The following is a 26,297-nucleotide window of genomic DNA, read 5'->3' as shown; positions in this document are numbered from 1 at the left end:
TCATTGGTACCTTGCAGCTGCTAGTGTCACTGACATTGCCACCTGGGGCAATGGGATGATGGGCACTTCTGGATGGAGCATGGGGGTCTCCTGAGTCACAGGCTCTGCTGCTGTTGGGAGGGGAAGAAGAGGGTGGGGGAAAGGGGGCCAGGGTCAAGGGCTTTTCTACTCTGTCCTGAGTTGTCAGGTACACTGGAACCACCACTGTGGGCAGAGGCCGGGGGGATGGAGTTGTGGGTTCCTCTGTGATGGAAGGATGGGGTTGTAAATCCCCCTACTGCTGCTGCCTAGTTCCCTGTGGCTGTGGGCACTGTTGTGGCCAAGAGGCTAGAGTCCTGTGCACCACCTCCCCTGTGGCTGCTGGGTTCTCTAGGGCTGTGAGCTCAGCTGCTTAGGCTGGGGGCGCTGGATCACAGGCGCCACCTTCACTGTTTTCCCGCTTTGCCTCCTTTGTGTGTTCCAGTCCACCCACCTGCAGATATATAGATGTGTGGAATTCTCCGGCATCCTGGTGTGTCAGGCAGGGCCATCTTTGTTGAGTTGTGGCTGTTTCAGTGGTTGTAGATGAGGGGGACAGACAAAGGAAACATCTCATGGAATGATACAAATTTCAGTCCTCCTGTTGTTCAACAAGTCTGTGCTTCTGATGCCACTTGTTTGCTTGCACGAGTGTTGCAATTTATTTTCCATAAAAACAAATCTGTGGTCTCACACAACAAGAGCAAATACTAGAACTTCTGTACTGATAACCACTCTCTTCCAGAAACCAGTATAACTGCCTTTTCTTCAGGAAATAAGCCTTTATTTGACACTTCTCTTACAGAGCAGAAGCTGAGCAGGATTGCTTCTCCTCTTGCCTTCAGTGAAGGAGCTCAGCCTCAAGATCACCTGTGGGAGCAATGGTTCGGTGACAATTGCTGCATTGTTTTACGTGAACTGTCCTTCTATTGAATTAATATTGCAGAAAAGTTGAAATATATAATATTTAGAGCAGCACATTTTTATTATTCATAAATGTATACAATGTACAGAATTTAGGTCATTGGTTCATTCTCTTTTAAAATAAATCTGTAAGATTTGTATATTGTACGTGAAATTTATATGAAGAAGTTTTGGTAGTGCTCTCTTTAACTATGTTTCAGTATATATATTATACAATTAGTAAATTGCACATCAAACTTATATGAACAAGTTTTGATACTGTTCTCTTTAATTCTATTTCAGTATGTTCTTGATATAGAATTACTTTTCTTTGCCATTCTTTTTATCCTATAATCTAAGAGGAACCTTAGTTTGACTTTCTCAGATTTTCACATGTCACAACTAGTTAATTCTGTGTAAATTATGATTTTCTCTTGGTCAAATTAAGCATGAGATTCTCATGGTTGCAACTGCACAATATCCAATAGTACTGAACTATCACTGGAGTCTTAGGGACATAGATTGTTCTGGAATCCAGGGACAATAGTGACTTCTACCCAACCTCTCCAAGAATTTTGAATTTTCCACATTAATAGAAATATATTATTCCATGGTAAGCAAGATACTATTTCTATTCTACTCCAGAATGTTCAGATTAACACTACATTATGCCAAGAAATCTAAAATAATGATTGGGGACCATGGATTAGATTTAGGAATTTGGAGGCCTCTGCAACCTCAATAAGCAGGAGACTTGTGGGGAGCAACGGGCATTATTACATAAGACAAATGCAAACACTGTCATTTCCAGAGGAGGGTTACAATGTTGATGAAGGGAAATTTTAAAGAATTACAATTGCTATACTGTAGCTACTTCAATTTACATGATGCTGTCAGTCATTAAAAGGAGTAGTTTTATTGATACACATATCCGTGAATTAAAGTGATAAAAATAGTTTAAATGTAAGGGACATTATTTTCTTTAGAAATTAAATCTGAGGTGGTATGATGTGATGGCTGAGTTTGCAGGGTTTGAAATCACATGTAACTTGGCTCAATCTGGAGTGTACCATTTACTAGTCTTGTATCCTTGCAAAGATTATCTAACCTCCTTCCACTATTTTATTTTCTCCATTTGCAGGATTAAAAAGGGTACTTGAATCACTGAGATGACGTGAGAATTACATTTTAAAAAGACATGTAAAAAGTCTTTGTATAATTCTGGGTACTAAGTAAAGCTCTCAAAATTTACTCAATAAATTTTAATCATTTTAAAGCAGCATGATGAGTACGGTCACTAGAAATATTAAGGCACATAAAGAATGGCTTGGGCAGAGGTGTGAATTAATGCATAATTTTAAATAAATAGTTGCATTTAAAGTCCATTCTAAATCTGAAATATTATATTTATGTTAATATAATGTGTAATAATAATCTAAAAGTAGAATTACATTTTTGAGATTATATGACTACATCAAAGGGTATAATTCGTAGTTTTTTCATAGGGTTCTATTTATGAACACTCCATAATGTATTCATTAGCAACATCTTCTTATAATATCTTCTGGGGATAAAGCAAGAGAAGGTGAATTATAAGAGGACATGTTCCCAAGAAAGTAAGAAAATCCTAATGGGAGCCAAGAATAAGGAATTGAACGTATTTTACATAAAATATTAATTATTCTAAAGAGGAGGTGTTGTGTCAAAGGCTGACTGACTTTTTATCGATCTTTCAGTCACTTGCAAACTCTGATCAGTACAGCTGGCTTTATCACACTGTTAAGTTAAATGTTACAAAGATGCCTTCAAGATCTTCCATTCCATGCAGATTGCCTCCTCTAAGCCCCTTTCTGTATGAATATTCTGGAGGTGCCACTAAACTTAGACAGCATCAGGAGACAAACCTGTAAAGTTTTTTCACTCTGTTAAGTAATTCACTAAATTTCCATTTCCTTTAGTTTATCAGAGACACCCCTGCCTGTCAGGAAGTACAGATTATACTCTAAACAACAGCTATAATTCTGTCACATCATCAGTTACCAGGGGATGGTGTTCCTTAAAGCATCCAGAGAATCACAGCATTTTTCAGTATTGTTATACCTGAAAGATCACAGTGCCTTCATTTCAGTTGCAGAGGTTAAATAATTTCGCCAAATCTACAAGTACAAGAAGGACCAAATTAAAGGTCTCCTAAATTGCAATCACTTTCTCTCTACCTGCTCAACTCCTAAACACACTCACACATATATTTGTCAAAATATCTATGTCTTCGAGTAAGAGAAATGAATGATCTTTAGGCTCAAACATGTGACACATCATTGACCAGCAGGGAGCTGGCTCTCAAGAGAAGCCCAAATAAAATGTGTCAGATACAACTGGATCAAACATTTAAAGCACTAAATTAAAACAATCCTTTTAATGGAGGAAATTCTAAGTTTCAGAAGAGCACCTTCACACTGAATCTCTGACCAGTAACTGATGATGTTTCTCGTCTGTGATGCTGATTGGTTCTCCAACACTGAGCTAACCCAATCCAGGAGCAAATACTGAATTCCTTGGTTGGTATCACTTGGGTGGAGGAGAGTCGCAGTTCCCAATTCAGCGAGGCTTGCCTGCTCCCCTCACACCCTGTCCTCTCCTGTTCTCCAGCATGGTGTCCCTGTATTTCTCCGGAGGCTCCTGGATGGCAGCTCTGACAGTGATACTGATGGTGCTGAGCCCGCCCCTCGCTTGGACCAGGGAGACCCCATGTAAGTGAACACTTTGGGGGGTGAGCTATTGTGGGGTGGGGGAAGGAAGGGAGTTAGCTTTATCTCTGTGTCCAGACCAGCCTTCTTTAAAAGTTGTGACTTTTCGGGCTTCCCTGGTGGTGCAGTGACTTTGTTTTTAGTGACCACCTATCTTTATCACATGGATCTCCAATCTATCTACCACAAAAGGTGCCTGGATACTTGCCCTCTCAATGAGTGTGGCATACGTAGCCTCCATATCTATAGTCTATTTCTTCTCAAGTGTCCTGCAATGAACCTTCCCCAGCCTTGCATCCCATCCCTTCAGGTGTTTGAAAAGATTTAGAAAAAATGATGTTAAAATAATTCTCCATTAACAGATCTCTTTATTATGTTGAATGTACAAGAAAAAGGGAAAGTTTCTCTGAAGATTTTATGGAGAATCTAAATAATTAGGAAGATCTCTCCTAGAAGGTCCTGTGTTATGTCCTCAACAGGATCTGTGACGCTGCTACCTCTCCCTAATATATGAGGATGTATCAAGGGAACTCCCCCATTATCTTCTTTCCATTTCCCCTGAACTCCAATGTTTATAAGGTTTGAATCCCTGTACTAGGAGTTCTTTGACAGAAGTTGGGGTTAGTTTTCTCTCTATTACTCCTGGGTAAGGCACCCTGTAGCTGAAGCAGGGATTCTTAGTACTTGGAATGACCCTGTAGATAAAGAGCACCTATGGGGTGTTCTTTGATGCCTTAAAAAATGTAAGCCATCTTCTGAACACCCAACACAGGTTAGTGACCATTATGAATCTATTTTGAGCCTTTCTTTTTTTTTTTTTTTTTTTTAAAAATTTATTTATTTATTTATTTATGGCCGAGTTGGGTCTTTGTTGCTGTGTGCGGGTTTTTCTCTAGTTGTGGCAAGCGGGGGCTACCCTTCGTTGCGGTGCATGGGCTTCTCATTGCGGAGGCTTCTCTTGTTGCGGAGCATGGGCTCTAGGCATGAGGGCTTCAGTAGTTGTGGATCACGGGCTCTAGAGTGCAGGCTCAGTAGTTGTGGTGCATGGGCTTAATTGCTCTGCAGCATGTGGAATCCTCCAGGACCAGGGCTCGAACCCGTGTCCCCTGCATTGGCAGGCGGATTCTTAACCACTGCACCACCAGGGAAGCCTAAGCCTTTCTATACTATCAGTTTCCCTCCTATCTCCCCCTTCTCTGGCCGAGGCATAGAATAAATTATATGAAATTCTGATTTTGTAGTTCACAGATAGTCAAATATCTGCAGTTTTACATGGGAAACCATGTACCTCATTAGGGTACAGACAGTGTGAAAGTTGTTTCCATCCCATTGGGCTGAAAGCTGGTAAGCAAGTCAAGGGAACTCATTGGTCTCTTGGAGTCTTGGACCCAAATTTCATAAGATCATGCATCATGCCCTCTGTTTTCCTTAATCAGCTATGTTTGGTTACCTCAAATTTTAGTTCCTCCCTATTTTCCCCAGCTATGTCATCACCAGATCTGATAACCCCCGAAGTATGCACAAACCCTCAGCATTATAACAGGTTCACTGGATGATTTCGAACATAATGAACTCTTCCCCTTCCCTTAAAATTACCATTTTCTACCTGTGAATGTTCCTTCCAACTAGTAGAAGAAGAAAGAGGAAATTTGGGTTTTTCATGAGAAGTAGAAGGGATATAATGTGTCATCAGAATAAAAGAGTGTTGGAGCTGAACCCTTTCTTGCTTTCTGGGATGCCCACAAAAATCATTTCCTAGAACCCTGGGTTTATTAATTTAGACTACAAATATTTTTCTGAGCAACTATTATTATATGCTGGGCTCTATTCTGGGCTCAGATAATCCTATTTGAATAAGATAGAAAAATCCCCAATTATCTTGGAACTTACTTAATGACAAGAAAGACAACAATCCAATAAACATTTAACAACAACAATGACAACCAACAAAACCAAAAAAAACATTTCAGAGAGCAGCAAGTCCTCTGAAAAGAATAGTTCAAGGTTATGGGACAGAGAGTATTGGATTCACCTGCCTTCAATTCAAGTGTCTAGGGAGCTCTCCCTGGAAAGCTGACATTCAATTGAGACATAAATGATGAGAAGAAGCCAGACATGTGAGGGATCTAAGGGACAGATGCTCCAGGGAGAGGGACCAAGGGAAAGGCCAAACTGTGGGAAGATGTTTGCTGTTTAAGGGACAGAAAGAAGGCTAGAGTGACTGAAGCAGAGCAAACAAGTTGGGGAGTGAAATAAGATGAGGTTGGAAAGGAAATCAGGAGCCAGATCATATTAGGCCCTGATGGTCATGGTGAGAACTTTGATTTTTATTTGTGGAGATATGTGAAGACAGAGTCCTGAGGGATAAGCTTGACCTTCTATCCACCAAACCCCACCATTTAATTCATTAACAAGTCATACAACAATCTACCCCAAGTCTGTTCACTCTATTTTTACTACTGTCTTTGTCAGTACCACACTAAATGAAGCCACAAGCACACCTTCACTGGAGAATTCTACCATGTTCCTAAATGGTCTCCCTGTCTCCACTTGTGAACTCCTAAAATCCAATCTCTATGTGGTACCTACAATTATTTCCTAAAAGTAAACATAAATGACCCTCCTTGTAACGCTTCAGTAGCTTCACGTATCTCTACCTAACCTAGGTTAGGGTTAGGGTTTCCCATTACATTTAGTATGAAGTCAAAATCCTAACATTGTCTCCGAGGCTTCTAAGTACCCCACACCATTTCTCCAGTCTAGTCTTTTACCCTCCTCCTTCCTCACTCTCTGTGCTCAGTGAACTGTTTTTTTTTTCTGATTTCTTGCAGAAGTTCATCATGTCTTTCAAGCTTCTGCACACGATATTACCCTTACCTGAAATATGCCTCCTCTTTCCCTCACATACACCCCCCTACACCCACTCTCCCTTTCAGCTCACATCAACTTAACCTTTCATGTCACATCTTAAATATCAGTCTTTAGAGACTACTTCTCTGACACCCTAACATAAATTATTCTCTGTTCTAGATCTCCACGCTTTTCTTGTGACATTTCTGGCTCCTGTATAATTAATTCTTGTGTGGTTGGGTTTTGTCCATCACTTTCATTAAATTTTATGCTCCTAGAAGGTAGGGGAGATGTTTGTTTTTCCTTCTGTGGAATCCCAGGGGCAGCAGCACAGGCTTGGCACAAGGTCAGCACTAGGTAAGGAAGTGTTTCAGGAACAGCTGAAGGGTCATGGGATGAGAGGAGGAAGCAGAGAGTGTTTTTCTGGTGGAGGCATTCAGGAGGAGGTGGTGATGGGGCAAATCCCCGTCCGGCTCCGGTTTGGAGATCTCCAGCCAAGTACAGAGCTGACTGCATCCCAAATGCCTTAGGATCAGAGGGGTCTCCTCCACCCACCGTGGTCTCTCTTGACCCTGCAGATCAAAGATGAACCCGTGGGGTAGTTGGGGGTGCCAGTGGGGCCAATAAGGGAGTGTCAGTGTCCCGTCCTCCGTCTGGGTGCCCTGCATTTGTGGTTATTGCCTTCAGTCTCTTCCCAGGAGCCCGCCCAGGTAATCAGATCTTTCCTGTCCCCACAGCACTTTTCATGTATCAGTTCAAGGCCGAGTGTCGTTTCTCGAATGGGACAGAGCGGGTGCGGCTCGTGCTGAGACGCACGTATAACCGGGAGGAGTACGTGCGCTTCGACAGCGACGTGGGCGAGTACCGGGCGGTGACCGAGCTGGGCCGGCCGGACGCCGAGTACTGGAACAGCCAGAAGGACATCCTGGAGCAGGAACGGGCCGCGGTGGACACGGTGTGCAGACACAACTACGGGGGTGTGGAGAGCTTCATGGTGCAGCGGCGAGGTGAGCGCGGGGCTGGGCGGCCAGCGGGCGGGGGCGCAGTGCGTGTGAGTGTGTGTTTGAGACAGAGACAGAGAGACACGGAGACGGGGACAGAGGAGACTGCGTTCGGGGGGCGGGGGGTGTGTAGGGCTGTGAGCAAGTACAAGTTAGGCGGGTTCCTGTGAGAGCCTGTTTGGAGACCGTGTGTGATTTTGTCAGTGACTGTGAGAGGGGAGAGAGCGTGTGTGGTGTGGGGAGGCCCGGGAGGGAGGGGAGGTGTGGCGGGAGGGGTGCAGGAGGGAGGCTCCGGGCGTCCTTGGTCCCTGTGGGGGAGGGGAGGGGGAGGGGAGGAAACCCCGACTGGGGTGGGCGGTTAGAGATGCGGGAGGGACTTCAAGGTGTCTATGGTTGGGGGAAGGTTTGGGGAAGGAGAGGTGAGGAAAGTGAAAGGATTGGGAGCCTGTGAGGAGAAGAGTCACAGTGTGCTCTGGGCACACACCCTCTTACTCCTGACACCCCGGAAATAAGTGTGCCGCGTCTGTCTGTGTGTAGGAGCACTTCACTGAGAAAAAAGTGTCAGACTACTTTTTGACAGGTGCGGGCAGGGGAGCCTCTGTGGCACCTCTGATCTCTCTGAAGCTTATTTCAGGTCTAAATTTCTTGCTTTTTTCCTCCTTAGTATATATATTTTACATAGTTGAAATGATTGTGAAATCAACTTTTTGAATTATAATTTTGTTACTTAATATGCTGATGTTACTATTTTTTATAACGCTAGTAGTATTTGAGTAGTTACATATTATCCTTTTTATACTTGTAACAATTTACCTCATTTTACTTTACATTCCCCTTTATTAGATCTTTTTTCAACATTACCAAACAGTTGAAAATTTATATCTTTTTGTTTTTATTTAAAATTTCTTTGATTTTTAAGGTTCTTGAACATTTTTCACATATTTATTGGCTGACCTTTGTTATGGCTCTAAGAATTATCTATTGTTGACTATCTCCGAGTCCTGGCGGTTTTCTCGGTGATTTTATGAGTTCTCTATGCATTAAGAGTAACAAGTTGCTGACATTTGATTTAGCTTTTACTCCAGTCTGTGGTTTATGTTTTGATTCTGTTCATTATATTCCAAGTTAGGAATTTAAACATTTTTATTTAATGAAATATACTGCAAAATTGTTAGTGATGATTTACCATCAAACTTAAATCTACCACTTTGCATTATTGTAAAAATGTTTTTTCCTCCAGATTTCTCTTTTGCAAATAATAATTGTGTTTATTGTGGCTGGTGGTGTCAAGGGTTGTCTCAGGAACTAAGCACACATATTAATGAGTCTCAGACCCTGCCCTGAACTGAAATGCCAGCTTAAAAAGAAAGACAATTGTAAAATGATACAATTCCAGTAATAGATCTGCTTGTTTTGCAAAGCAGAAGAATTGATCAGCTGAGTGTAATAATAAGCTTTTGTTTTGGTTTTGTTTGGTTTTTTTTTTAATGAGTGACTTTACTTGGTCCTTTCTCTCCCTTTCAGGAATCATGCTTTCCTTGGAACTCAACTCAGAGTTCAAGAGTCACTTTTGTCTATTCCTGCTTCCCAGGGTAGAACCCTTTCTGTGGTGTTCTAAGGTGTGAGTGCAGCATTCCCAGGATTTTATCTTCTGTCTCCCCATCTACCCCAAGCTGCCCTCTAATTTATCCACACTGCTTTGAGTCATATTTTCTCTCCAAGTAAATGAAGATAGTAAATAGCTAACATATATTAAAGACTAAGTTCCAGCCATCGTTTCACATACTTCAGGTACATTAATCTTCACATAACCCTAAGAGGTAAGTTAGTATTATTATCCCCCTTTACAGGTGAGCAACCTGAGGCACAGAGGAATTTTAAAACTCACCTAGGATCAATCAGTAGGAGGCAGAGCCTGGATTTGAACTCAGGCACCCTGGCTCCAGAAATCATGCTATTAATAATACACTATATACTGTGCAAAGATTTGTAAACACATCAATTCAACAATGAATAACTCTTTCATGCTATGAAAAACAAAACAATAGAAAACAAATTTCCTGAACATCTGTCAGATCTAATGGGCCCATACTGTAAGCATTAAAGTCAAGTCTTATGGCACTAATTTCTGTTGGGCTACACAGCCAGCTTTCAGGGAGGCCTGCCGGAGACTGGAGACTGGGGGCAGAAAGGCAGCCAACCAATGAGACTTACTCTGTCTCCCTCACTTATCCCCTCTACCTTTTTCTCTCCTAGTGGCGCCTACAGTGACTGTGTATCCTGCAAAGACACAGCCCCTGCAGCACCACAACCTCCTGGTCTGCTCTGTGAATGGTTTCTATCCAGGCCACATTGAAGTCAGGTGGTTCCGGAACGGCCAGGAAGAGGAGGCAGGGGTGGTCTCCACAGGCCTGATCGCTAATGGAGACTGGACCTTCCAGACCATGGTGATGCTTGAAACAGTCCCTCAGAGTGGAGAGGTCTACACCTGCCACGTGGAGCACCCCAGCCAGACCAGCCCTGTCACAGTGGAATGGAGTGAGAAGCTTTCTGGCCTCATAAGTTCCTCATCTACCAAGGAGGGGCTTGCTTACCCCTGAGTGACAGGTTTCTCCTCTCCCACAGCATGTGTTCATTTGCTCTGTGTTCTCCTCTCCTTCAGCTGAGGTTATTATTGAGGATATCACAGGAACCTTATAATATCCTGTGATAGAAATCCTCTGATAGTTTACAGATATCCTATGATATCTTCTACAAGTACCTACACCCCCTGGGAGGCAATTCTGCCTGACATGCAGAAAAGAGGTGTCCCTGTTTTGAGCCTCCATGAAATCTCAGGTCATGGTCACTACATGGCCCTGGGCACCAGTCTTCTGCCTCAGGCTGGGCTTGTACTTCTGACACTGTTTCTCTGAGATGTTCACTGTGATCTGAGAAGGGGCACATCCTCTACAATATAGGGACCTTCCTGACATGAGGGGAGTCCAACCTCAGTTCTGCCTTTTATTAGCTCTGTCACCCTAGACAAGCTCCTTAACCTCATTCAGCCCCAGGGTCCTCACCCGTCAGATGTTGTAGTCATGGCCTTACGTCAGGGCTGTGATATTTAAATGGGTTCAGTGTCTTAACCTTGTAGCTACTCTGTATTTTTAACCTCTTTTCCAGAAATGACCAGTCAATCTAGTTCTTCCAGGGCATCCTTCTTTCCCCATTCTCAAAGATCTCAATCTCAGAATCTCAATTAGAGAAGTTGGATTTGGGATAAGAATCACTAAAACTAGCTTCTTTCCTCAGGGGCACAGTCTGAATCTGCTCAGAGCAAGATGCTGAGTGGAATCGGGGCCTTTGTTCTGGGTCTGCTCTTCCTTGGGGTGGGGCTGTTCATCTACTTCAGGAATCAGAAAGGTAAGGAACCTGTTGGCAGCTGAGATGCCCCACAGACTTTTTTGGAGGAAGAAAGATGGTTTTGCTCAAGTTTGTTCGCTGTATATCAGTGACCCTGTGTAAAACTTTTATTTCCCCTTTATTGACCTCAAATTTCCTGGAAATCCAGAAATCAACAGTTCATGGTTACTTATGGTTGAAAAATAAGAGGTGATGGCCTGTAGAGATAAAAGAAGAGTTAACATGCATGGAGATTTTGGGTGGAGATCCTGGGGCAAATGCGGGAAGAGACACAAAGGCTGATGAAATTACCCTGGATTTGTGTGACAGAAACTTCATGGATCACATGCTCCTAGTGTCTGCTCTCCTGTCTACCCTGGCATTAGGGGATATATGTTGTGGGGTAGAGATATATCAGGTGGGGGCCTGGGGCTGGGGACAGAATTCCTTCCATATCCTTTAAATATATATCTTCTCTTCTCTTTCCCAGGACACTCTGGACTTCAGCCAACAGGTAATGCCCTTTAATCCTCTTTTAGAGATAGATTTGGTCTCCTAGAACTGGTTGTAGAGAAGACAAGACAGACATAATGGGAAAGACTTTGAATTCTAAACTTCTTCTGGCCACTTAACAAAAGGCCAGTTCCCTAAAGTAGCTTTGGCTCAGGGAGATCTAGGAATTTTTTTCCCCCTTCTTGCAATACTGCTTTAACATGAGACCCTGGGAGAGGGGGAAAGAAGCTGCTTGTAGAATTAGCTTGTAGTAAAAACAACGCTATCTTCTGTCTTTTGCAGGACTCCTAAACTGAAGTGAAGATAATGACACTCATAAGAGAAAGAACCTTCTGGCTTAGCTACTTTGCAGCATGAAAGTGTTTCCTGTTGGGCTTTTAATCCACAAAGAGAGTACTTTCTCAAGATCTGGTTTGCTCCTGCAGAAAATCTCCTCCCTGATGGCTTCCTCAGCCCCTGCCCCTTGACCTGGAAATCTGGAATATTGAAAGCAGTATCCTATCTTCATTCTTTCCTGGTCCCTTTTATATTGAAGCCTTATGGCCTCCCTTTCATGTGAACACATCTTTAACCCACATTTCTTTACAAAGTTTTGCTCAAATAAACGTGGAGTGAGAAGCATCTGCCTGATAGAGCTTCAAGGAAAAACGTGGGCAAAAACGAAAAGGGAGAGAGAGAGAGAGAGAGAGAGAGAGAGAGAGAGAGAGAAAGAGAGTGTCTGGTGGGGAGGGTGGGCAGCGGGAGGGTGAGAATTTCCCTCTCTATCCTTCCTGAGTTCCTGTGGCTAGACTATTAATAAAATTGATGCAAGACAGATTAGCAAGAGAAAAAGAAACAAATTTTAATTCACGTGCATGGAGGTCTCTAGAAATAGGACCTAAGAAGTGGCCAAAGCAGGTAGCTTTTATGCTTTTTAGACAAAGAAACAATAAGTTTGTGAGTAATTGACAGGACAAAGACACTTAGGTTTTGGGTGCTCTAATAGTGAAGAATCTAACCAAAGTTTGGGCCTGAGGTAGTATCAACAAATTAAAGATGCAACAAGGTTTGTTTATATAGGTTTCTTGGTCTGAATGGTGATAAGTGTGTCATACCTCCAGATGCAGGGAGTGCGTCTTTCACATGAGAGATTATTTCCTGCTTTCAGGGAGACAGAAGGAGGGTCAGAGTGTCCCTCTTGCATTGGCCATTTCTTAAGTAACTAGTTCAAAATAATCAATATGCCATTGTGGCATATTTGGGAACAGCCTTCCCTGAGCCCCAACAAGAGGTTTTCAATAATTGTTTTTATTTTTATTCCTGAATTTTGGTCACATGTGGGCCTGGTAGGTTTCTTTGCTTCATTCTCTGTTTTATCTTGAGTTTTCTGTATTCTGTAATCAGGAATATTTAGCTGAGATAGTAGCCGGTTTTGGGAAATGAAGTAATACACTTCTAGATAATCCATGGCTTATCAAAGAATAAATCAGATGAGAAATTAGAAAACTACGGGGATGTTAAAATAGATTTTCAGTACATGTGATATGCAACCCAAGGAATCTCCAGAGGGAAATTTATAGATTTAAATGCTTATATTATGAAAGGAAAAATATATAAAAATCAGAGACCTAAACTTTTTTTTTTGTGGTACGCGGGCCTCTCACTGCTGTGGCATCTCCCGTTGCGGAGCACAGGCTCCGGACGCACAGGCTCAGCGGCCACGGCTCACGGGCCCAGCCGCTCCACGGCATGTGGGATCCTCCCGGACCGGGGCACGAACCCATGGTCCCCTGCATCGGCAGGCGGACCCTCAACCACTGCGCCACCAGGGAAGCCTGAGACCTAAACTTTTATCTTAAGCATCTAGGAAAAGTAAATTTAACTTGAAAAATAGAGGAAAGGAAATAATAAAGGTAAAAGAGAAAATTAATACAATTGAAAATAAATGTATAATAAAGAAAATTAACAAAACTAGAAGATTTTCTTTCTTTCACTTTTTAAATAAATCACCTACAAGATTGCTAAAGCAGAAAAAAATCTAAATTACAAATTATTAACACCTGGAATGTAAAAGATAATATGCCTAAAGATCCTACAGGCATTAAAAAGATACTAAGAAGATATTATAAAGAATTTTATGCCAGTAGATTTGATATTTTAGATGCAATTCATTGAAAAACACTAAATTTCATGATCTATTTCTGTGTAACAAATCATCCCCAAACTTAGTGACTTAAAACTGTAGCTATTTGATGATTTTTCACAATTCTAAGAGTTGGTTGAACTTAGTGGGTGGTTTCCATGGAGGGTCTCTCACATGGCTGCAGTCAGACAGTAGCTGGGGCTGGGGTCCTCTGGAGGCTCATCTGGGACACTGAGACACTCTCTCCCTCTGCATGAAGTTCCAGTGCCTCTAACGTGGGCTATGTGGTCCCATCAGCTGTGAAGACAAGCCTGATGCCTCAGGACTCCCGAGAAAGGAAAGTAAAAGCTACAAGACTTCTTCAAACTTAGCCTCAGAACTTGTGTGGAGTAATTTCCATCACATTATAATGGTCTAAGTGAGTACAGGGTCAGTCCAGATTTAAGGGGAGGGGATATACAATCTACGTCTCCATGAGATAAATGCAAATAATTTGTACGCTTCTTTAATCTACCCCATATAATTTACCAAAACTGACTCAAAATAGACAATCTGGGGGCTTCCCTGGAGGCGCAGCGGTTGAGAGTCCACCTGCCGATGCAGGGGACACGGGTTCGTGCCCCGGTCTGGGAAGACCCCACATGCCGTGCAGCGGCTGGGCCCGTGAGCCATGGCCGCTGAGTCTGCGCGTTCGGAGCCTGTGCTCCGCAACGGGAGAGGCCACAACAGTGAGAAGCCTGCATGCTGCAAAAAAAAAAAAAAAAAAAAAGACAATCTGTATAGTGGTACATCTGGTAAAGAAATTTAGATCATCTGTCAATTGAAATCCAAGGCCCCGTTTGCTTCAATGTTAAATCTTACTAAATTTTTCCAATCCATCTGAAATTGGTTTTTATTGAAATTTGAGTAGGTGTCACATTAAATTTCCTTAAAAGGACTTTCAGACGACCTAGCAGCATTTATTGAAAAGACCATCTTTCCCCCATTGCTCTGCAGTGTCACCGTAGACAAGAGCATTGCATTTGTGAGGGGATCTGTTTCTAGAATTTCTCTTTTGTTCTGTTGTGCAGTTTGTCTCTACTTGAGCCAACACCACACTATATCAATTAATATATCACACAATGTTAACTCATATAGCTTTCATTATCTTGTGCTGAATTTCTTCCAGTTTTTTTTTTCAAAATGTTTTTGGCTAATCTAAGGCTATAGTATTTACATGTGAATTTTTAAATTCAGCTTGGCAATCCTCCCACACCACCACCACCACCACCACCACCACCACCACCAAGAAAACCCCAAAACAGTGAAGAAACAAAACAAAACTAGCAAGAAAGCCAGCAAACAAAATTCCTTGCCATGATGTTAATGAGATTTTTACTGAATTTGGATTAATTTAGAGAGAACTGACATCTTTAAAATATTTACTCTTATGATCGATCTCCAAATTTTGTATTCTCATCATTTATGTAGTTCTATTAATTTCTCTTAATGATGATTTGTAGTTTCCACTATAGAAATCTCACTCATCTTTTATTAGATTTATTCCTTGATAATTGACATTTTTGGATGCTATTGCAAATGGTATCATTTTCTTGATTCCAAGGAATGCTTCCCCCCCTCAAAAAAAACCCCACTGCTACAACTAATAAGAAAGTTCATCAAGGTTGCAGAATTCAAAATCAACCCAAAAAATCGATTTGTATTCTATATATGGCAATGAAGGCATTAAACAAAAATTAAGTATACAATATCATTTACAATCTGGTAAACTGAGACCCACCAAATTTTTTTCAAGACTTTATTTGAGGGAATATCAACTCAAATCCAGCAGTGCCAAACTGAAAGTGGTTAGGAGCACTCCATCAACATAAGCTGGGGGAAAGACTTTTATAAAAATGAGGCAGTAGGAAAGAAAGGAAATTATTTGATTGGCTATAACTTAAGTGGCCGCCTTACTTGCAAAAGCCTAGTTGGGTGTTTGTGACTGGTTGCTCTTAAATTCATTTTCTGGGATACGAGTACATTAACGGATATTAGATCTGGCTTGGGTTTGGGTTTGCTTATGCAGGCTACCAAGGCATTCAAGCCATCTCGGTCTAATGGCCTCCTTGTGTAATTACTTCAGCAATTCCCCCCTTTTGGTCATCCTCTCATGTGTTTATTATTAGCACACTCAGTTATCATCAGGGTGACTTGTTTCGCTGTGAAACTTACAGGTTATGAAATCACTTTTGAAGAAGGTTTTTGCTGTTCATCTCATTGTTCATCTTGTTTCTCTTTCTCAAAGCACAGCGAGACAATCTGATGTACTAATGGTGCTGTGAACACCTATAAAACCCTTGAGAGAACACAGCTCGTCAGGGAGTCAACAATGATGGCTATCAGAAGGAAAATACCAAGGGGCTGAAATAGGCATCTATTCATAGGCCCCATGAACCAAACCATTCTGTACCAAATAAATAAAAGAATGTACACGAAGAGGCACTAGTCTCTTTTAGCCAAGTGCCTTAATAATTTTTTGTATTTGAGTTTCTATAATACCAGAGGTATTTGCAGGAGATATTTGGTATTGCAGACTCCTGTGGCCAACAAGTAATTTAAATTCTATTATCTAAAACCACCTGTGAGGTCAAAATAATCCTTATGCCAAAGAGGCATATTGTGTGGTGGCATATTCTGCTACCCTTCAAGGTCATGCTGCCATGATTTGTGCTTGTTTGGCTTATTTTAATTTTGCTTCCCTTAGATTTTTATCAAAAGGCTGTAAAAATTTTGAAGAAAACTAATGGAATTTATAATATCACTAAGCATGATATCTAACTATTTTGCTTGCATTTTAATTTGAAATTTTCATAATAACTCAATGTGATAAAAATTAGTTTCAGTCTAAGTTAAGAAAATGGGTAAAGTGATGAAAGGGAAAAACCTACAACCAAGGTTACTCTACCCAGCAAAGATCTCATTCAGATTCGACAGAGAAATTAAAACCTTTACAGACAAGCAAAAGCAAAGAGAATTCAGCACCAACAAACCAGCTTTGCAACAAATGCTAAAGGAACTTTTCTAGGCAAGAAACACAGAGAGGGAAAAGACCTACAAAAACAAACCCAAAACAATTAAGAATATGGTAATAGGAACATAGATATCAATAATTACCTTAAATGGAAATGGATTAAATGCTCCCACCAAAAGACATAGACTGGCTGAATGGATACAAAAACAAGACCCGTATATACGCTGTCTACAAGAGACCCACTTCAGACCTAGGGATACATACAGACTGAAAGTGAGGGAATGGAAAAAGATATTCCATGCAAGTGGAACTCAAAAGAAAGCTGGAGTAGCAATTCTCATATAAGACAAAATAGACTTTAAAATAAACACTATTACAAGAGACAAAGAAGGACACTACATAATGATCAATGGATCAATCCATAAGTTGTAAATATTTATGCACCCAACATAGCACCTCAATACATAAGGCAAATGCTAACAGCCATAAAAGGGGAAATCGACAGTAACACAATCATAGCAGGGGACTTTAACACCCCACTTTCACCCATGGACAGATCAACCAAAATGAAAATAAATAAGGAAACACAAGCTTTAAATGACACATTAAACAAGATGGACTAAATTGATTATTTATAAGACATTCCATCCAAAAACAACAGAATACACTTTCTTCACAAGTGCTCATGGAACATTCCCCAGGATAGATCATATCTTGGGTCACAAATCAAGCTTTGGTAAATTTAAGAAAATTGAAATCGTATCAAGTATCTTTTCTGACCAGAATGCTATGAGACTAGATATCAATTACAGGAAAAAAGCTGAAAAAATACAAACACATGAAGGCTAAACAATACACTACAAAAAGTTAACTAAGAGATCACTGAAAAAATCAAAGAGGAAATCAAAAAATACCTAGAAACAGATGACAATGAAAACACGATGACCCAAAACCTATGGGATGCAGGAAAAGCAGTTCTAAGAGGGAAGTTTATAGCAATACAATCCTACCTCAAGAAACAAGAAAAATCTCAAATAAGCAACCTAACCTTACACCTAAAGCGATTAGAGAAAGAAGAGCAAAAACCCCTGTAGTTAGCAGAAGGAAAGAAATCATAAAGATCAGATCAGAAATAAATGGAAAAGAAATGAAGGAAACAATAGCAAAGATCAATAAAACTAAAAGCTGGTTCTTTGAGAAGATAAACAAAATTGATAAACCATTACCTAGTCTCATCAAGGAAAAAAGGGAGAAGACACAAATCAACAGAATTAGAAATGGAAAAGGAGAAGTAACAACTGACATTGCAGAAATACAAAAGATCATGAGAGATTACTACAAGCAACTCTATGCCAGTAAAATGGACAACCTGGAAGAAATGGACAAATTCTTAGAAAAGCACAACCTTTTGAGACTGAACCAGGAAGAAATAGAAAATATAAACAGACCAATCACAAGCACTGAAATTGAAACTATGATTTAAAATCTTCCAACAAACAAAAGCCCAGAACCAGATGGATTCACAGGCAAATTCTATTAAACATTTAGAGAAGAGCTAACACCTATCCTTTTCAAACTCTTCCAAAATATAGCAGAGGGAGGAACACTCCCAAACTCATTCTACAAGGTCACCATCACCTTGATACCAAAACCAGACAAAGATGTCACAAAGAAAGAAAACTAAGGGCCAATATCACTGATGAACATAGATGCAAAAATCCTCAACAAAATACTAGCAAACAGAATCCAGCAGCACATTAAAAGGATCATACACCACGATCAAGTGGGCTTTATCCAGTGAATGCAAGAATTCTTCAATACATGCAAATCAATCAGTGTGATAACCCATATTAACAAATAGAAGGATAAAAACCATATGATAATCTTAGGAGATGCAGAAAAAGCTTTTAATAAATTCAACACCCATTTATGATAAAAACCCTCCAGAAAGTAGGCATAGAGGGAACTTACCTCAACATAATACAGGTCATATGTGACAAACCCACAGCCAACATTGTTCTCAATGGTGAAAAACTAAAACCATTTCATCTAAGATCAGGAAAAAGACAGGGTTGCCCACTTTCACCACTATTATTCAACATAGTTTTGGAAGTTTTAGCCATAGTAATCAGAGAAGAAAAAGAAATAAAAGGAATCCAAATCGGAAAAGAGGAAGTAAAACTGTCACTGTTTGCAGATGACATGATACTATACATAAAGAATCCTAAAGATGCTACCAGAGAACTACTAGAGCTAATCAATGAATTTGGTGAAGTAGCAGGATACAAAAGTAATGCACAGAAATCTCTTGCATTCCTATACACTAATGATGAAAATTCTGAAAGAGAACTTAAGGAAACACTCCCATTTACCATTGCAACAAAAATAATAAATACCTAGGAATAAACCTACCTAAGGAGACAAAAGACCTGTATACAGAAAACTATAAGAAACTGATAAAAGAAATTAAAGATGATACAAACAGATGGAAAGATATACCATGTTCTTGGATTGGAAGAATCAACATTGGGAAAATGACTATACTACCCAAAGCAATCTATAGATTTAATGCAATCCCTATCAAAATACCAATGGCATTTTTCACAGAACTAGAACAAAAAATTTCACAATTTGTATGGAAACACAAAAGACCCTGAATAGCCAAAGCAATCTTGAGAAAGAAAAATGGAGCTGGAGGAGTCAGGATCCCTAATTTCAGACTATACTACAAAGTACAGTAATCGAGAGAGTATGGTACTGGCACAAAAACAGAAATATAGATCAATGGAACAGGATAGAAAGCCCGGAGATAAACCCATGCACATATGGTCATGTTACCTTTGATAAAGGAGGCAAGAATATACAATGGAGAAAAGACAACCTCTTCAGTAAGTGGTGCTGGGAAAACTGGACAGCTACATGTAAAAGAATGAAATTAGAACACTTCCTAACACCACACACAAAAATAAACTCAAAATGGATTAAAGGCCTAAATGTAAGACCAGACACTATCAAACTCTTAGAGGACAACACAGGTAGAACACTCTACGACATAAATCACAGCAGGATCCTTTATGATCCACCTCCTAGAGAAATGAAAATTAAAAAAAATAAACAAATGGGATCTCATGAAACTTAAAAGCTTTTGCACAGCAAAGGAAACCATAAACAAGACCAAAAGACAACCCTCAGAATGGGTGAAAATATTTGCAAATGAAGCAACTGACCAAGGATTAACCTCCAAAATATACAAGCAGCTCATGCAGCTCAATATCAAAAAAACAAACAACCCAATCCACAAATGGGCAGAAGACCTAAACAGACATTTCTCCAAAGAAGATATACAGATTGCCAACAAACACATGAAAGGATGCTCAACATCACTAATCATCAGAGAAATGCAAATCAAAACTACAATGAGGTATCAGCTTACACTGGTCAGAATGGCCATCATCAAAAAATGTACAGACAATAAATGCTGGAGAGGGTGTGGAGAAAAGGGAACCCTCTTGCACTGTTGGTGGGAATGTAAATTGATACAGCCACTATGGAGGACAGTATGGATGTTCCTTAAAAAACTAAAAGTAGAACTACCATACATCCCAGCAATCCCACTACTGGGCATATACCCTGAGAAAACATTAATTCAAAAAGAGTCATGTACCACAATGTTCACTGCAGCACTATTTACAATAGCCAGAACATGGAAGCAATCTAGGTGTCCATCGACAGATGAATGGATAAAGAAGATGTGGCACAAATATACAATGGAATATTACTCAGCCATAAAAAGAAACAAAACTGAGTTATTTGTAGTGAGGAGGATGGACCTAGTGTCTGTCATACAGAGCGAAGTAAGTCAGAAAGAGAAAAACAAGTACAGCATGCTAACACAACACATATATATGGAATAAAAAAAAATAAAAATGCTTCCTATGAATCTAGGGGCAGGACAGGAATAAAGACACAGGCATAGAGAATAGACTTGAGGACACAGGGAGGGGGAAGGGTAAGCTGGGATGAAGTGAGAGAGTGGTATTAATATATACACACTACCAAATGTAAAATAGATAGCTAGTGGGAAGCAGCTACATAGCACAGGGAGATCAGCTCTGCGTTTTGTGACCACCTAGAGGGGTGGGATAGGGAGGGTGGGAGGGAGATGCAAGAAGGAGGGGGTTTGGAGATATATGTGTATGTATAGCTGATTCACTTTGTTATACAGCATAAACCAACACAATATTGTAAAACAATTATAGTCCAATAAAGATGTTAAAAAAAAAGAAGAAAATGGTAATGTCAATCTCATGCCTCCTTAAGTCTAAAATGCGTGGTGTTGTTTGGATATCCTGTTATGTATATGAACGCTCCTCTATTCTGCTCACTGCTCCACCACCATCTGTTCCCCACCATCTGTCTCATCCATTATCAGAAGTCTTCCTTAGGATTTAAGATTCACTCTCCTGAAGATCCAGATATCTCATTGATTTGGAGGCTGAAGAATCCAAACCAGATTATGAACCTGTTGCTAAGTCATCTCTCAACAAATAAACCCTACTCTAGGGTTTTCTATATGAGGACCAGACCACAGCAACTGGATTGCTGGAAGATCCTCTGAATGGACTTGAGTCCTAATGAACCAGGCTATTTCTGATTAACTACAGAGCCTATAAGATACATTTAACATTCAGACATTTCAGGATGAAAGGATCACATATACTCCCCAGCCACCATGAAGAATTGGCTCAGATACCAAAAACTCCACTGAAGACCGACTCAAAGTTTATTGTATTCAGAAAAATCACAATTGCAGTCAGAAGAAACTCAAAATAATAAGTTTACAAGAGATAGCCCATAGAACATTCAAAAGGTTCCATAGCAGAGAAAGGATCCTATGGGCTCTATTCCAAAGGCATTACATGGTGATAATAAAAAGACAGTGGAAAATGGAGGGAAAGCCAATACAAGAAGGAACAATAGACAGGAAATAACTAGATATTAGAATTTGGAGATTGTAGAAGGCGTCTTTACTCTTAGAGTAGCTAAAGGGTTGGGAAGTGCTGAAGGATGGTTGCTGTCACCGAGGTGAAAAATCGGAGTACTGCCGGGTTTGTAAAGCTATTAAAGCAGAAATATCTTCACCGATCTTCTCTTTAACAAAGTCCATTACCTGTAGCAGGACACACACAGTTACTATAGAGTTTAAGATGAATATTTTGAGCTCTCACCTTCAGATTCCTTCCTCTTCACCTTTAATCCTTTGACTTTGGAACAGTCTCTCAGTATTTGTGTGACCTCTTGTAAATACAACCTTTCAAACCTTCCAAGTAAGCATGAATGAGCAGACCATGCTTTACTTTCTCTTAGACCTTCTGACACTATTTTTCAGAATGGAGGGGCAAAAACAGGCTTTGGCCTCCAAGAGATTTCCACTTCATACAATGAATCTACCCTAAACCCCAAAGAGTGAAGCTCTGGAAATGCTTCAGAACAGATATCCTGCTCAGGAAATATAAGCCAGGAAGAGTCTTAATCTTGAAGTTGACTTTCCCAGATCACAGGACTCAGTATTCTAATGTGAAACAATTATTTTAGGCACTGGAGATAAGTTCTAAGACAGGAGGTGTGGTTTTAGGGGCACATGTATGGAAAGGGACATAGGACTGTGAGGCTTTGGAATATCAGATGACGGCAATGTCTGATTTTGTCCAGCAAAGATAAATCAAGGGCCATGACTTTTGCACTTGTTTTCCCTTAAAGGCATCACATGTCCTTTCCCTCACTCTGTTTCCTTCCTCTGGATCATTCCATATATGTCTTCCTCTGACCACATCAAACCCACCTGCAGGTGCCTCACAGAGGCCCTCGGTGTTCAACAGTGTTGCCTTTGCGCACACCCTTGATGATGAAGATCGTCCCAACAATGATGCCCACCAGAGCCATAATCAGGCCCAGGGCACACACTGCGTTCTCTGTGGTCTCTGTGAGGGGGGTTGGAGCTTCATACTCTGGGGAAAAATAAATCAGAGTACAGAAGTAATGCATGTGGTAGGGAGCAGCACTTAGGACAAAATATAGGGTACTTAGTCAAAAGAATATTTTTTCATCAACTAAATAAGAGGAAGACAGGATGATGTATTAAGGGAATTACAGATTACAAGTGGGGAAAGCTGAGCAATGGGAGACCAGGAACAGGAATTGGAGCAGCTGTTATGAAACAGTTAGGGGACTTGTGGCCCCAAAGGGCCAGACACATGCATCACAGGAGAAAACCGTAAAATACAGGAGATTGAAGGATGGTTCTTACCCCAGTGCTTGAGAAGAGGCTCCTCCAAACCCCAGTGCTCCACCTTGCAGTCATAGACATCCTCGGCTGAGGGCACGAAGGGGAGGTAGTGAAACTTGCGGAAAAGGTGGTCATTCCTGGGCAGGAAGACTGTCTCTGACACTCCTGTGGTGACAGGTTTGCCATTTTGAAGCCACGTGACATTGATCACTGGTGGAGAAAACTTGTTGATGAAACAGATGAGGACGTTGGGCTCTCCCAGTTCCACAGGGGCGTTTGAGAGCACAGTCACTTCTGGAGGTACTGGGGGACAGGTGACAGAAATTAGCCTTCCCTGCTTAACCCTGCCCTTCTCCCTCCCACCAAGGCTGAAAAAGCAATTGAAATTGTGCCCTGAGAATCTGTGTCATGGTCTCAGATACCCAGCTCTGATACCCTCCCCCATTAACGGGAACCAACATTGAGGTGTAAGATACCCAAGGACCTCATTCCTGGCTCCCCCGGCATGGATTCAGGGCAATGACTTTATGAGAGACTGTAGATGCTAGAGACGAGATGTGAGCACATCAAGAAAGAAACAAACTCATAAAGTTCTTGGGCTGGTGGCATGAGAATTTGGAGCTTGCATATGGCAAGAACAGGTCCCTGGGAGGGAAAGGCAGTCACAGTAACATAACACAAAGAGCTGAAGTATCTATTTAAAGCTACAATTCCCAAGCCTAGGAGTGCAGCAGAGAGAGTTACCATTGGTGTTTGGGGTGTGGTTGGAGCGCTTTATCAAGATGTCCAGGTTGGCTCTTCCCACAGCCATATTGGCCAATGCACCCTGAGCCTGAAAACTGGCAAAATTTCCAAATTCTTTAAGCCGCCACACTGTCTCCTTCTTTTCCATATCCACGTGGAAAATCTCATCACCATCAAAGTCAAACATAAACTCGTTTGATTGATAAGGGGACAGAGAGAACTCAGCCTGGATGATCACGTGATCCTCTGAAAAGACAAGAAAGGGAATTAGGGTGGGAACCAGGAGAGAGAGTTGAAGAAGAATCCAGGATGTGAGACACACACATGTGGGCAGGGGTAGTGGAAAGAGAGGGCCAAGTGGAAAGGAGGAGTGATGGAGAGTAGGGATGAGTGGGAAGATGAGGCCTGGGTGAAGGACATTCGTGTACAACAGAGCTGGGAGTGGACAAGCAAAGGTTCAATGTAGAGAGTGTGGATTGAGGAAATGAGGGCTGAAAAACCAGAGTCTCATGAAGCTTTTGTTTGTCTCTATGTTACTGCCTGAGAAATGATTCCCTCTTTAGAATTTCAGCAGTAGCCCCTAAGAGAGAAATGTTCTCTCACTCTCTTGACCTAGGAATTAAATAATTTAAGCCAGAATCCCAGGGCATGTCTCAGAGCACCATAACTCTAAGAAGAGAGAAACAATGTTTAAAAGGTTGGGTTTGAACTCTGGAATCAAATTAAATCTCGAATTCTCATTCAGCTACCTAGTGGTCTTGAGTAGATTACTTTATCTATTTATATGTAGTTTTCCCATTATATTCTACTGTGGTTTTGCTTCCATGTTGGGTTTGTTTTTAAGATGAAATGAGACTAGTTTTAAGTAATTTCTTAGTATATCATCGGGATTACAACAAGTACTTTAGCATCAGAAACTGCTTTATGTTTAAGGGCCAGACCCATGGACTATATGACTGGAGATTGTGGTACCCAAATAATTAAGTTTGAGACCTTGTAGCATTGTGGAGCACTCACTTTCCTGTATCCACACCCACACCCTGCATCCCTCTGAGGGAAGTACTATATTTGGATTGACCTCACCAACATTCCCTTGCACCTTAAAGATCTTTAGATTGAGACTGTCATTGAGGGACATATTCTATTATGGTTGATAGTGAGAATAATCTACACCAAGGGAATAATGGACTTGAAATAAGAAAGCTACAATTGAAGAGTATGCTGCCTCTGTGGTACATGTAAATGAGCGGTGGGTTTTAAAATCTGACTGTATATTGATAAACCTAGGGATTTATTTAGCATTTGCAGCTACACACACACACACACACACACACACACACACATTGTAACTTCCTCTTTTAGCTCCGAGGGAAGCTATCTTTCCTGGAAGGCATCCTTGTATGTGGCTCTTTCTGGGCAATAGAAACCTACACTGTCATCATGGGTCTTGGAGCTAGGTTATTACTTTACTTATTTCCAGTCTACCTGCCACCTTCTTTGGGGGTCACTCTGGGCGAAGAATGTTTTTTCACAATACACCTTCACAACGGCACACTATTTGCTCTGGAGATGGTAGAGAGTAATATCAGACACTTCACTTCCTTACTCAATTTTTCTACTCTCTTAAGAATATTACTAAGTTACAGCAACCAAAGATCCTTTTGAGATCCACTGTAACGGGGGTTATCACCGTCCCAAGAGACAGTAAATTAAATGCAATTCATATCAGCATGGCTGCCCTTCCCCCTCCCTTGGGTGAATGGTTGCTTTTTGGTGATTTTCCTTTCTAGTGATCTTTAGTATAATGTCTATGCTCCAAATAGACTGACAGAATTGACAGGCCAAAAGATAGCTACCGTGGCAAAAATAGTTAAGAACAGGTGCCAAGAAATCTCATACTTTTTTCTGATTTAATCCTCATGAAATTACATGAGGTTTTTAATTTTTACTAATTTTCCAGGAATGAAAAGTTAAAGAGCAGAAAGGTATCTTGTTAATGCCTGTCAGAAAATATTTCCCTGAAAGTTTGGCTTATATCAAAGTCAATAGTATTAATCAGTATACAATTGAGTTTTGCTTCTCTAATCTAAATTTTACTTCAATTGCTGGTGAGCAGAGAGCTCTTCTAACTACAATTTATTATAACATTAGAGTTAGACCGAGAAAATATCTGTCACTCTTCTTTTTCACTCCAAAGATTGTCTTTCAAATGTCCACAGTTCACTTCTCCGATGCTCTCAGAACTTATTTATCCCTACTTTTGATTCTTTCAGCACTTACCTGTGATAGCCCATGATTCCTGAAGGCTTATCAGGACAGTGATGAAAAATCCTGGTATTGGGACTCCAATTATGGCCATTTTCTTTTTAGGTGTCTCGATGAGGGTCAGTAGAGCTCAAGGTGGGTCACAACAGACTGGAATACAAGTAAAGAGAATGTAGGGTTTCAGAGCCTGACTGATTAAAATTTAAAATCAGTTGAGCTGCAGCCAATCAGAAAAATCATTTGATATGACACTGCTGTTGCTAAGGGATGGACTTTTGCAAAGGGTCCAGGAAAGGTGATGCTTTGTTCATTAGATGAAAAGGAACTTCTTAATCAATCAAACAAACTCACAACCAAACAAAAAGAACAAAAGAATTGAGTTTTCAAGAATGATGGGCAATCACTCAGAGACTCTTCCATCCCAATCCAAGTGCCAGAAATGGATCTCCCT

At 40.8% G+C, this 26,297-nt stretch overlaps 2 protein-coding genes across 2 annotated transcripts; one reads left to right on the top strand and one right to left on the bottom strand.

The window, feature by feature from the left end:
- Positions 1-3,495: 3,495 nt before the first annotated feature.
- Positions 3,496-12,070, top strand: LOC309829142 (DLA class II histocompatibility antigen, DR-1 beta chain-like). Its single transcript, XM_082664841.1, has 6 exons — positions 3,496-3,671; positions 7,256-7,525; positions 9,776-10,057; positions 10,814-10,924; positions 11,394-11,417; positions 11,699-12,070. Exons 1-6 carry the CDS (start codon positions 3,572-3,574, stop codon positions 11,710-11,712), a joined length of 801 nt encoding a protein of 266 aa, XP_082520967.1. The 5' UTR covers positions 3,496-3,571; the 3' UTR covers positions 11,713-12,070.
- Positions 12,071-21,311: 9,241 nt separating this feature from the next.
- LOC309829145 (HLA class II histocompatibility antigen, DR alpha chain) lies at positions 21,312-26,007 on the bottom strand. The gene is made up of 5 exons (XM_082664846.1): positions 25,862-26,007; positions 23,582-23,827; positions 22,859-23,140; positions 22,394-22,559; positions 21,312-21,721 (listed from the first exon to the last, which is right to left on the bottom strand). Exons 1-4 carry the CDS (start codon positions 25,938-25,940, stop codon positions 22,405-22,407), a joined length of 762 nt encoding a protein of 253 aa, XP_082520972.1. The 5' UTR covers positions 25,941-26,007; the 3' UTR covers positions 21,312-21,721; positions 22,394-22,404.
- Between the last annotated feature and the right edge of the window lie 290 nt (positions 26,008-26,297).

The sequence above is a fragment of the Grampus griseus genome (assembly GCF_964374135.1).
Source record: "Grampus griseus genome assembly, chromosome: 10".
NCBI lineage: Eukaryota > Metazoa > Chordata > Mammalia > Artiodactyla > Delphinidae > Grampus > Grampus griseus.
This window is presented reverse-complemented; position numbering and strand designations above follow the sequence as displayed.